The following is a 13184-nucleotide window of genomic DNA, read 5'->3' as shown; positions in this document are numbered from 1 at the left end:
ACTACGAGCCATATGGGTAGTGCGTTATGTGGCGGAAAGCTAGACCTCTTCAAACCGCGCGAAGCACAAACATCGTTTAATCGGAAGCGGAATACGTCGTTTGGCAAAGCTTTTTGCTGTTTTAATCCATCGATCTTTATGCCTCAACATTAAATTTATATCTAAGAAACATTTCGGTTCAACAATGTAGCGTTTTTAATGTCCAAAGGTATATTTGAATCGTGGAATTTTGTGCTTTTCTTCGACTCGAAAATCACTTGACGTGGCTGGATTACTACATTTAGTTAATAGGGGTGTTTTTTGCAGAATATGTGGTGGGCATGCCAAAAATGCTAATACTTCGTTAAAAAAAATCCAAAAAATATGGGACTACATAAAATTATCATTCAACACATTAGTTGAAGCTTCCCATGTCCTTTTTTTTGTTAAATGGTCTACAGAAATATCTTGACGAATCAAGTTTGTTGTGTAACATTAAACAATTTTTGTCACTGTTTATGTAAACTATGTTCAATATTTCTGTATAATAACTGTAATCTACTCTACATAATGCGACTTTCAATGAAATGATTCATTACTCCTACTAACTGCAATGTTTTGTTTTAAATAAACCTTGTGCTTTCCTGCCACTTCTTACAAAGTCTAGAAGTTTGATCCCCTAAAATCTAAATGAATTGTCCCATTCCTGGCTGTGCACTCAAGCCGTTACACAGTCAGCTCACACACAGCGTGAGGGATTATCTGCCCAAAACGGGGCCAAAGTTCTTCATATGGGTCACGGTTTTTCAAAATTAATCTCCAATCCCCAAGGAGTCTTTAACTACAAACAGTATAAAACACGGCAGTTTACTTCTTGAGATATGGTGCTACAAAGATTTCCCAATTAAATATGCAAATATGGGTCACGTGGTTAATTAATTACGATAACTAACATTTTTGAGGGGTCGGTGGTTTGATGTTTGATCTAGTACGATTTGATTTCACAGAACTCTAAACCACCAAACTCTGCGCTTATGATCACCATTTTCCACTTACTGTGTTTTTCAAACATCATCGTGTCATGCATGCACACATGTTATGTTGGGCTAACAATTGAGAAAAAGAAAAGGCAACACTATCGATATAAAGATAAGAATCTAATTTAAATATTACAAAAAGAAATATTTTTTTAGTTTTGGGGGATAAAAAAAATATTTTTTCCGTGCGCAAATCCAAACTCGAATGTATCAGTAGTCTAGGTTCCTAGACCATTGGTGTAGCGTGGTCACACGCAACCAACGTTCCGATAATGCACGGCAAAAACTGTACACGCTACAGCAAGGAATATTTTAAGGGAAGCTTTCAACTGTCATTATCTTCAAACTGTTGAAGTTTAGTGTAATTCTGTGGACACCATGGTATGTTGTCGTCGTCAAAAACCCCTATTTATATACGCACGTTCGTTAAACCCTTAGTCTATGGTTAAACGAAAACCCTACACATTCGTGTGCAAAGTATATTGGTCCAGAACTCGGTTAGGAAACGAATAAAAAGACACTTCGCTGTGGTCCAGAACGTAAGTAGAAAAACAAGAAAAGGAGACTTGAGTAGACTCCTCTCAAGAAGTCACAACTCATGGTAGGTACATACTGAATTGCATTTACCATAGAGAATGTTTAACAATAACATGGAAGCGACTGCATCCAGTTATATAGAAGTCGGGTTTGTTTTCATAATCTCCATATGTTTTTTACACGTTCGAAAACGCACTATAAATGACGTCATTGTGACGTCGTCCGTGATTTTAGGCCGGAATGCACATCTACAGTATCCCAGAAGTCTGAAACTGAAAAACCATTGACGATCGGGGTACACTTTTGGAGATATGGTGCCAACAATGTGGACTAATTAAATATTCACCTTGCTGTAAGTGGCTAATGATGAAGAATTTTTACATTTTTTACTTTAAGGTTAAAGTTTATGTTCTAAGCTCCAATTTAATATAGGATCTAACTCTTTCATATTTACGCTCTAGGATATTAGGCTTAAAATAAAAACGTGTACAAACCCTATGGGATTTAGGCAGAAACAAACAATAATAATAATAATAATAATAATAATAAAAATAATAAAAATCTTGACAAAAACAATACCTGTTCCGACTAAGTCGGAACAGTTAAGATAGAGATTGTCAACAATCACACAGCTGTTCCGGAATGTTTTGTAACTAAAAGTTTTCTATGCTACAATAAAACATACGCATTATGTAACCGGAAGTAGAGGTAAACTTGAGGTCAGGTTTTTTTCAAAATTAATCTAATCTCCAATCCCCAAGGAGTCTTTAACTACAAACAGTCTGTTAAACGGCCGTGTACTTCTTGAGATATGGTGCTACAAAGATTTCCCAATTAAATATGCAAATATGGGTCACGTGGTTAATTAATTACGAATTTTAAAAATTTTTGGGTTGGTGGTTTGATGAGTAAAGCTTATGTTCTAAGCTTCAATTTGATATGATTTAACTCTTTTATCCTTATACTTTAGGAGACGGGGCCTGAACAAAAATGCTGTACAAACGCAATGGCGTTTTAGGCGGAAACAAAGAATAATAATAATAATAATTAAAATAATAAAAATCTCGACGAAAACAATGCCTGTTCCGACGGTAGGTCGGAACAGCTAAAGATAATAAAAATCTCGACGAAAACAACACCTGTTCCGACGGTAGGTCGGAACAGCTAATAATAAAAATCTCGACGAAAACAATACCTGTTCCGACGGTAGGTCGGAACAGCTAAAAATACGTATTTTCTTTTTAAACCCAAACTTTTAAGTTAAACTGCGTCGAAAGTTCTTTCTTAAGAAGATTCTAGTCTTGTGAAATAGCTATTAACATTAAAGGAGCAAGTTGCCTTTGATCGGACGAGTTGGTCTATAAAAAGCGTTTGAAACCATTTGTTGTAGAATGCATATGGTTGGAAAGTTGTTTTTAAAGTATAATACAATGATCCACGCAAATTTGCCTCGATATTGCGTGATTTTCCTTTGCTTAGCTAACTAACACGGTCGGCCATTTATGGGAGTAAAAAATTTGACTCCCATAAATGGCCGACCGTGTTAGTCGACGAGGTAAAAGGAAAACCACGCAATTTCGAGGCATATTTGTGTAGATCATTGTCTTCTACTTTTAAAACATCTTTCCAACCATATGCATTTCATAACAAACGGTTTTCAAACGCTTTTTATCAACCTCGTTCCCAGGGGTGAGCGATCTCGCCGCGCCATTTATTTCCCGGCACTTCTTGCTTTATCATTATATGCAGAGCTAGCGTGATACGGCGCGCTGCCCACGGTGGCGAGGTTGGCTTTTTATAGACCAACTCGACCGATCCAAGGCAATGTGCTCCTTTAAACAAAAATGGGGAGTTTTGCACTGCTTTGCATATGGCATACACATTGCATGACACATGCGCTTGCCCGGGACGGGTCTTTGGCCCGGCCAATAATGGGGGCGTGTTCGGACACAATCAAAACACAGCAGATCATAACAAGAAAACTACCGGACTCGTTCATTCTTGACCAAGGGGTTATTTGCATCGAGAAATGTGCACTGTATTTAAAATTCCTTACCGTTGTTAGCTGAACAAAAACAAAATAACAAGCAAACACACTTTACGATTTGGAAGAGTCTGTTTTCATCTTCATAGAGAACAAACAAAACGTTTTAGACAAGTACATTACACCATCCTTACATATTTATCGATCAACCTGTTCACTGCGCAGGATGGGAGACACACGACGGTACCCACCGCATACATACTATGAGTTCATAATAAGCCACAAATACTCACATTGACAAAGGAATCAACCAGTTCAAATATTTTTTTACAAAGGCATATTATTAAATTAAGTCATGTTACAACAAAAGTTACATTTACAATCTAACAAAATGTGAAAATACCCAATGTGCAGGATAATAATTATATTACTCCTCCAATAAACAGCTATACACTTTCCCCCCTACTGGGAACAATGGTAGAATAAAACTATAGCTCCAGTCATCTCATTTATTCAACATTGCAAACAGGAAACCAAATGTAGCTCACTTTAGGCACTGAACACCAATCACCTTTGGTATTTGTTTATGCATAAAATAAAAAACCTCTGAAAATTTTAGCTCAATTGGTCCTTGAAGTTGCGAGAAAATTATGAAAGAAAAAACACCCTTGTCGTACAAAATTGTGTACACTCATCAGACAGGATTTTTTATTTATAATAGTGAGAAAATACCTCATTCTCAAAAACCAAGTTACTTCAGAGGGAGTTGTTCCTCGCATTGTTTTATACTATCAACAGCTCTCCGCTGCTCGTTACCAAGTAAGGTTTTATGCCAATAATATGTTTTGAGTAATTACCAAACATGTACATTGCCTTTAATGGCCAACTAGTAATAAATCAATATATCCATGAACTTTCTCATGCGCTTCCATGGCAACGATTCCTTCATCTATATCACCATATGTTATGCTCTGTATAAAAATGGTTAAATTATTATTATTATTATTATTATTATTATATTATTATTATATTCATATTATTATTATATTAATACTATTATTATTATTATTATTATTATTATTACAAACGTGTACATTGCCTTTAATGGCCAACTAGTAATAAATCAATATACACATGTATTCATGAACTTCCTCATGCGCTTCCATGGCAACGATTCCCTCATCTGATGCAATGGAGAAAAACAACTTCAACAAAGGTTTAAATACATCTATATCACCATGTGTTATGCTCTATATAAAAATGGTTAAATTATTATTACTATTATTATTAGTATAACATGTATACATTGTACAATCCAGCACAGTCTAAACAAAGGATGTTAATGAGGGAGTGCTGCAGTGGACTGAATAAGGATCGTGGATTGTTGTCAGTCCAGTACAACACTCAATCATTGCCATCCTTTGTTTAGACTGTGCTGGACTGTATATAAACATTGGTCTTGAAGTAGTTGAACCCTCATGCACATATTTATTCAGTACTACACGTAGTTGGTCATTAAACGGTTTTAATACACTGAGTGGATCAAGTGTTTGGCCATGACATGAATACCTACTCACTGTGCATAATGATGTATGTAATATACATGTAATTTACTTGTAGAAGTTTTAGCTTAATTAGTTTTCAAGAGAGTCACGTAAGTACAGTGTACAAGCTAAATAAATTTCATCTTCTGAGAAACAAATATTTTTGTGACATTGTTTTACTAATGTCTTAAAGGCAGGGGACACTATTGGTAATTACTCAAAATAATTATTAGCATAAAACCTTTCTTAGTAATGAGTAATGGGGAGAGGTTGATAGTATAAAACATCGTGAGAAACGGCTCCCTCTGAAGGAGAAAGAAGTAATTTTCCACAAATTTTATTTTGAGACCTCAGATTTAGAATTTTAGGTCTCGAAATCAAGCATCTGAAAGCACACAACTTGGTGTGACAAGGGTGTTGTTTTCTTTCATTATTATCTCGCAACTTCAACGACCGATTGAGCTCCAGTTTTCACAGGTTTGTTATTTTATGCATATTATGTTGAGATACACTAACTGTGAAGGCTAGTCTGTGACAATTACCAATAGTGTCCAGTGTTGCTACAGCTACAGTACCTCAGCGAGTAATATTTTTTAGGGAATCCTTCTACCATCAATATATTCAAACCACATAAGTTTTATAAAGTTTTGGACATCGTGTTTTGTGTTGTACAAAAAGTACTTAAAACCCATTCACAGTGCTACATTTTATTTTCCTCTTTGCATTTACCTAACTCACACAGCTACCAACCACTTATTCGACATTGTCATATACAGAACAACCGAGATCTTTCCATTTAACCCACAGAGAAAGTCTATTTCTACCTGTAACCCTCCTCCATTTCCCTTCTGACTTCAGCTAAAGCTTGTTCCATCGTCAGCTTGGGTCGTCTATGTCTACGAATGTACTGCAAAGGAAGAGAATGTGTAACTTGGTTCTTTGTTTTAACAAATAAAAATATAAAAAGGTTGGGAAAAATTAGTACACAAAATGATTAATGGATTGGTACACATGTACCCCAAAAATGTATGGTCTGTCTGTCTGTTGGGCTGTTTGAATAAATAGATTATATATACAATATACATCTGCCTGCAATATCATGTGATGCATGAATTAACATAGTTCACAGTCAGTCCTCCTTCAATATATCAATGCAAGCATGTAAAGTGGTATCAAGTGATGTATGCATCTACATAGTACACAGTCAACCCTCCTACTGTTTGGCAATTCAAATTCATCCAGTGTGGTTTTGTATGATAGATAAGCTATGCCAGCCGCAATTTGATGTCATGTGGTGAATGCATATACACTGTACACAGTCAACCCTCCTACCGTCTGACCATTCAATCTCACTGATTTTAGCTTTAAATGATAAACTATGCCTGCATGCAAGGATTGGCACATTTTAAAAACCACACAACAACAACAAGAAATAACCATAGGGTGCAGGAAGATGCCCCCCCCCCCCACACCAAGATGCTAAAGCAGTGAGTCTTACCTCCTTAGTGTCCTCCACTGTTGTGTAGTTATAATCCGTTTGGATGTTCTCCATGAAGGTCTGGTGAAGATGTAGGGATCCTTGTATTGTCTGCTGAGTGTGGCGTATTTGAGAAAGTAACATCTCATTCATGGCTAAAATACTGGGGCTGTAGGACGTCAATGCTGTAAACAAATCACAATAAATGTCAATGATGTAAACAAACAAAACAAAATAATGTCAATGATGTAAACAAACAAAACAAAATAATGTCAATGATGTAAACAAAAAACAACAAAATAATGTCAATGATGTAAACAAAAACAACAAAATAATGTCAATGATGTAAACAAAAAACAACAAAATAATGTCAATGATGTAAACAAAAACAACAAAATAATGTCAATGCTGTAAACAAAAAATAACAAAATAATGTCAATGCTGTAAACAAAAAACAACAAAATAATGTCAATGATGTAAACAAAAAACAACATAATGTCAATGCTGTAAAAAAAAAGACAGCAAACATTGATGTAAACAAAATGCAAAAACATCAATTATTTGTTCAAATCCCAACATTTAATGCTGTAAAAAAAATACAACTTACAGCAATTATTTTAGCATAACAGAAAGCATTATTACAAACAAAAAAAACTGCACCAATACAAAAACCAACAGTACCTGTGAACAAAACAGTACATTCTCAAAAGATATGAGCAACTACATAAATATTCCTATATTATTAGAAATGCCTGTCACTTTAATTATTTTACAACACCTTTCCAATAAAAGCATGGATTTCTATTTTCTTGAGTTACACAATGACCATACCTTCTAGAGCCTGTGGGTTTATGACATGCATAGCTACTGGGGTGGGGTCAACGCCGGTCACTGTACCAAGAGCACTCAAATCCAAATCTGTAAACAAATAGATTACACAAATATTAAAAAGAAAACAATCCAAGTCAACAGTTTAAAATCGTTTTTATTATTAAATAATTTACCAGTCATTTATAAAGTGCATTGCAAAAGGAGTCAAAGTGCAGTTTTCTGTCATTGGCTAGATTATGCTTATTGTCTGCACCTCTAATCAGTGGCTATTTTTACGAGCTCTGTCATAAGATAAAGCCTTGCCCAGTAATATGCGATAATTGTTACGTTGGCATACAGTCCTTCGCCTACATGTAGGTCACTCAAAAACAAAATGTTTTGACTTTGATAAGATTTAGTAGCGTGGCCCAGTGATGAGCAATTGTTAGTTGGGCTTACAGTCCTCAATCTTCCACTACCGGAAAACTTGCTAAGAGGATTTGGGAGGGTTAGGGTTACTTGGTACCTCTTAGCCAACGGTGAGTAGCTGATGTAGCTCCATCTGCTTGAACCGATGCATCTTGAGTCTTCATGGTCTTCTTCTTATCTCTATCTCGTCTTTTGCTCCTTCTTGGTGTTTCACTTCTAGTGATTGTCTTACTCTCCGTATAAGACGTAAAGCTCCTACTGTGAGTTACAGAATCTGTCCGCATCCTCTCATCATCAGAGGAAAGATCCTCCACATCAGAGTCTGTATGACGAGAATCAAAATCATCGCTGTAGTTCTCACTCAGGCTTGCCTTAGTGAGGGTGTCTCCACTATCAGAGTATGTCCTTCTACCTTGACTGGTATCCTGTCCACTGGTACCCTCAGATTGAGAATCTGGTATTGTCCTTGTGCTTGTGTTGGTCTGCGACAGCGACACAGACTGAGACGTAAACGTGTCTTCTGCGTATGCCTCCCTTGGTGTTTTGCTACCAGACCTTCTGATATTCGACAGAATTTCAGAAATGGAATCTTCAGCACTTTCAAAATCACTTTTATAGCTGTTTTTTCTCGCAGGGCTTCCTCGTCCCTGGTTATAAGTGTCTCTAGCAAGAAGATCGTCAACAGTTTGCAGTCCAGAGAGGAAGTCCTCCCTGATGGAGCTTGGTTCAGAAATGTTACTGACTATGTCCTTGTTTGGTTTGTCTGAAACTTTTGGCTTGGAGGATGATACAGGAGCCAGCTTTGGACTTATCCCAATGGGTTCTAAATCTTCCAGCTGCATTATATTAGTGTGTATACCTAGAAAAGTAAAAAAAGAAGAAAAAAAACATTGTACAAAAATACACCAACAAGTTTCACTTTATTTTTTCAACCAGCATGATTTCCCCCCCCCAAAAAAAAGCAAACTTCAGAAAAGTTGTTGAGACAAACAAACATCAGCCCCAGACAAGTTGGCAATACTAAGCACCTACTGCCGCGTCCTCAATTAAGGTTCAACCAATGAGTTGGAAGTCTGGCTTTTATGATGTGAAGGGTCCCTTTTTGACCTCTGCTGCCAACTGCAACACTTTCCTCAATCAACATGAAGGGAATTCAATTTGTACCTCTGCAGTTGTCTCCTGCTCTCTCCCCCCCCCCCCCCCACTCCTCAGGTCAGTACATTTCTGGATAATCCCACATCTGCACCCAACTCTTTTCGAAGAATAAATTGATGTACGTGTTAGCAATCTTACCGCTGAAGATGTCTTCTTGTAAACTCTCAGTAACAATGGACTCTGATGACACTGCACTATTGTCTGATGAATCTTCTCTAGCTCTAAAGACTTTCTTAACACCAGGGGTAGCTGGTCTCCGACTGGGTGAGGTTTGTTTGCTTTCCTAATGTACAAAATGTAGATAAAGAAGAACACAAGTTTAACATCTTGATTCTGGACAATTTCAAAACAAGGTACCTATAGATGCAAATCTGAAGAAAAATTAAATTGATTTTACTGGAGAATTTGTGTTTTAAACAGGAGTGTGACTAAGTACAATAACTATAAACTAGAAAAGAGATTGAAGTCTCCTCTATGGGTCTAGAGACTACCAACCCAACCCCCCCCCCCCTCCACCTCAAGAATTTAAATGAGTTGGGACTTTAACCACTATTTAAGCATGTATTCAGCAAACACAGAGTAGGAAGGGGTCCAGCCACCTCGACCACTCCCCTAGATCTGCACCTCATCCTCTAGATGAAGAACTATGAAAATATAAAAACAGAATTAGCTGTTGCAAACAAGTTACCAACTTATCCATTTGGTTGGTAAATATTGCTTGCATCAGATCATTCTATTTCCTTCAAGAAATACTCTGCTAGGTTAAAAAACAATAGGCGATCAACTTGGTTTTGCAACTATGAAAAAAAAAGCTTTTGACATTAACCACCTAGGTACTACATGTATGTGTGAATGTATGAAGAAAAAAATGCTTTTAATTAAACATTACATTACAATGTAATGTTTACAAAGTTGAAATCTCTCACCGTAAGATTACTACTCTGTGTGACCTGCTTCTTCTCTCGGATTGGGGGAATATCTGGTGAGCTAGAGGGCGACAGATTCATGATGAATTCCTGTAGATCCTCTTCATCACTATCCAGTCCCAACCCTGCCGAGGTCTTCTGAGGAAGCTTTGAGCTTGATGCGACTGCCTCTTTCTTTGGGGTTGAAGTCAGGAACCTGTCCTCGTTAATCTTTGCCTTGGATGTGGTAGACTTTGTGTCTTGTAGTGTTGTTTTGGAGGTGGGTTTTTTCAAAAACCTACTTGTGGCTTCCTCTTCTGGATCAGGTTTTGGTGGGAGATTTGTTGACTGCTTCGAAGCAGACTTTTTGAGAAATTTATTGCCATCTCTGCCAAAGTTATTGTCTTCTCCGTCACTTTCACTGACATAGAATGAAGGCTTGTTGGACTTCTTTAAGAACTTGTTGCCATCTTTCTTAAGTTCATCTTCATCGCTGCTCTGAAGGTGACTGAAAGAAGAGGCCTTTCCTACTCCTGAAGACTTCTTCCTACTACTTCCAATCATGTTTTCTTTTGTGAACTTAGTCTTGTTTTTTGATGTAAGATTGTCTTCATCACTGAGGGATATATCAAAGTCACTTTCGGAATCTGGCAAGTTGTCGGTGCTTCTCTTTTGTTTTGAAAACTTTGCTCCAAGTTTGGCTGCCTTCTGCAAAGCTGAAGACGCATACACAGGTGCTGTTTTGTTCAGAAAATTTGGAGTTGTGGCAGACTTTTTCATAGATATTCCCCCAGAGGTAGCTTCAGCTTTCCGACGCAAGCTTCCACTGTCCACCATTGTTTGACTGTGGCTTTTCTTAACGAAACGGCTGGCTGATAGACTGGCCGCCTGTACCTCCTGACCTCCATCACTGGAGATGCTGATGTCACTGAAATCATCACTGAGTGTGCTTTTTGTTTTCTTTCCACTGCTGATAGTGACTTTGCGGGAGAGCTGACTAAGATAGGCCTGAAAGTTTGCAATCAGATAAAAGGCAATTAATGATCTAGAAGACCTGTGCGTAGTGTAAAGATTTAAACAAAATTTGCCTTAATCTTTTCAGTGACCAGCCAAATCAGATACTTGATTTTGAGGTCCCAAAATCAAGTATCTGAAAGCACAAAACTACATGTACGTGTGACAAGGGTGTTTTTTCTTTCATTATTATCTCTCAACTTCGAACAAACAATTGAGTTCAAATTTTCACAGGTTTGTTATTTTGTGCACTATGTTGAGATACTGTACACCAAGAGAGAAGACTGGTCTTTGACAACAAAAGAGTCCAGTCTTCAAAGGGTTTGGGTACTTTTTATAGGACACAAAAAGATAATGATGGTAGAAAGCTTCCCTTAAAATATTACTTGCCGAGGTGCTGTAGGTTTTGAGAAATGAGTAAAACAAGTCACACAGATTATGTTAGCATGTAAAACGTATTCATTAAAACTGAGAGGGAAATTATTTTCATTACATTTTTTATTCTTGAACATGTCATTTCTCAAAAACTACAGCACCTCAGCAAGTAAATTGAAGCTTTCTACTATCATTATCAACAAACTGTGTGAGTCTAATGTAAATCTGTGGACATTGTGCACAAAGTACCTCAACCCTTTAAGATGTGATATCAGTTATCACAAGCGCTTTAGCAGAAAACCTGATCGAAACTTACATCAAGATCATTTTCTTCTTTCCTGCGTTCTTGATTGGCAGACCGATCGGCTGAAGCAGGCCCTCTCTTGGTGGCAGACAAACGCTTTCCTTGAAGCTGTTTCTGAGCTCTTTCAAGAACCGACGGCTGGTTAGAAAATTTCCTTTGCATCTTCACTGTGGACAACAAATTGCAAAAATGCATCAAATAATGGTGTGTGAAACAGTAAACAAATTTCAAAGATTTAAACAAAAAATAGCTTTTATGATATTAAAAATGGTTATGTAGGAAAACTTCAATTAACTTTTAAGTTCAAATTATTATTTGAAACTGTCAAATGCCAGTTTTGCAAAACAACAAAAACAGTTAAATCAGTGAGCGTTTTAACGGTGAAACAGTGAAGGAGTTTGTCATTTTCACTATTTTAAAGCCTATTGTGACTTTGATAACCAATTTATTTAGGTTAAACATTGACAGGTTTTTTATTTCATATGCTGGGTCAAAAGGGGCCAACAAAATATTTACTAGTCTTTGACAATTATCATTCAAGTATTGGCCCTGATACATGCTTTGTTTTAGACTGATGCTCACTAAGCTGTCACTATAATTGCATTTATAATATAGGCCATTATTTTTACTATGACGATGTCAATCAGTGCGTTTGCTTATTAATGTGGATACAATATGCGACTGTGAGTGCACTCACTAAATTGTAACCCCATATTGTGAGTGAGACCCAATGAGCAAATATGAAATAATTGATGATTTTTCATTGAATAATTAACTGGATTAAATCATGGAATAATTCCACTGAACTGTATTTGTCAACCCGGGCAACTGCACTGTAATATGGCTGTAGCGGCGGAACATTTATTTAATTTGTGTAGCCATGGTAAATGGTAGCCTGTGGAACTCAATGGTGGTGTTGTGTGATGTGGTCGATGTGTGTTTTCCACAATCAGACCATCCATCATTAGTTGCGAATAACGCAACCCTCTTCCCGTCTCGCAACTAACCATGGCGCTGAATGATCATCATGATGCTAAAAACATCCATTAAATTAATAAAACACTGACTTGTATTATTATGTTATTATATTACTCTAGCTAGTCTTGGGTTGGGAGGGAAGGAACAACGCAATTCTCAAAATTTTAGAAATAGAAGTGTAGCCTACTTCAAGTCGAGAGACTTAAACAAGAATAAATTTATTAACTTATTTAGATTTAGAATTTAAAATGTATAAATTAAATAGTAGTAGGGCCCTACACTAACTAACCAAAGCTATGCCCCGCAAATTCAACAAGCGTACAACTAGAGTTACAGTTAGAACTTTAGAGTTTAGGACTACATAAGGAAACCCCTACATAATAACGGTTAGGGTACCTACACCACTACAGTCCTACTCCTACACAAAAACATGACACAAATCCCAAACAAAATGAGTAAACATGATTCATGATCCATGATCACATCAACAAAACCGTTGAACCCACTAATTTTACCTCACAGCATTTTGTTTTTGAACCTTTCTTTGATGTCATTCAATCATTCGGATGTTTTGATTTTGAAGCAAGCTCCGATCTTTCGAAAGAGATGACAGAACTTCATTTATATCAACACGATCAAACACAGTTTTTATTTAC

The 13184-nt window shown here is 36.8% G+C and overlaps 1 protein-coding gene across 1 annotated transcript; it reads right to left on the bottom strand.

The window, feature by feature from the left end:
* Positions 1-5575: 5575 nt before the first annotated feature.
* Positions 5576-13181, bottom strand: LOC117297351 (uncharacterized protein C19orf44-like). Its single transcript, XM_033780331.1, has 8 exons — positions 13044-13181; positions 11563-11717; positions 9879-10865; positions 9091-9235; positions 7895-8656; positions 7390-7476; positions 6580-6743; positions 5576-5988 (listed from the first exon to the last, which is right to left on the bottom strand). The coding sequence occupies exons 2-8, from the start codon at positions 11710-11712 to the stop codon at positions 5902-5904; spliced, it is 2382 nt and encodes a 793-aa protein (XP_033636222.1). The 5' UTR covers positions 11713-11717; positions 13044-13181; the 3' UTR covers positions 5576-5901.
* Between the last annotated feature and the right edge of the window lie 3 nt (positions 13182-13184).

This window comes from Asterias rubens, chromosome 12 (assembly GCF_902459465.1).
Source record: "Asterias rubens chromosome 12, eAstRub1.3, whole genome shotgun sequence".
Taxonomy (NCBI): Eukaryota; Metazoa; Echinodermata; class Asteroidea; order Forcipulatida; family Asteriidae; genus Asterias; species Asterias rubens.
The sequence above is the reverse complement of the archived record's forward strand: the minus strand, read 5'-3'. Positions and strand labels throughout refer to the sequence as shown.

Coding starts and splice junctions, on each gene's coding strand:
- LOC117297351 (XM_033780331.1), bottom strand. CDS start 11,712: ATGCAAAGGAAATTTTCTAACCAGCCGTCGGTTCTTGAAAGAGCTCAG. Junction 9,236..9,878: donor CACAGAGTAGTAATCTTACG/GTGAGAGATTTC, acceptor TTTGTACATTAG/GAAAGCAAACAAACCTCACC. Junction 8,657..9,090: donor ACAAGAAGACATCTTCAGCG/GTAAGATTGCTA, acceptor TTACTTTTCTAG/GTATACACACTAATATAATG.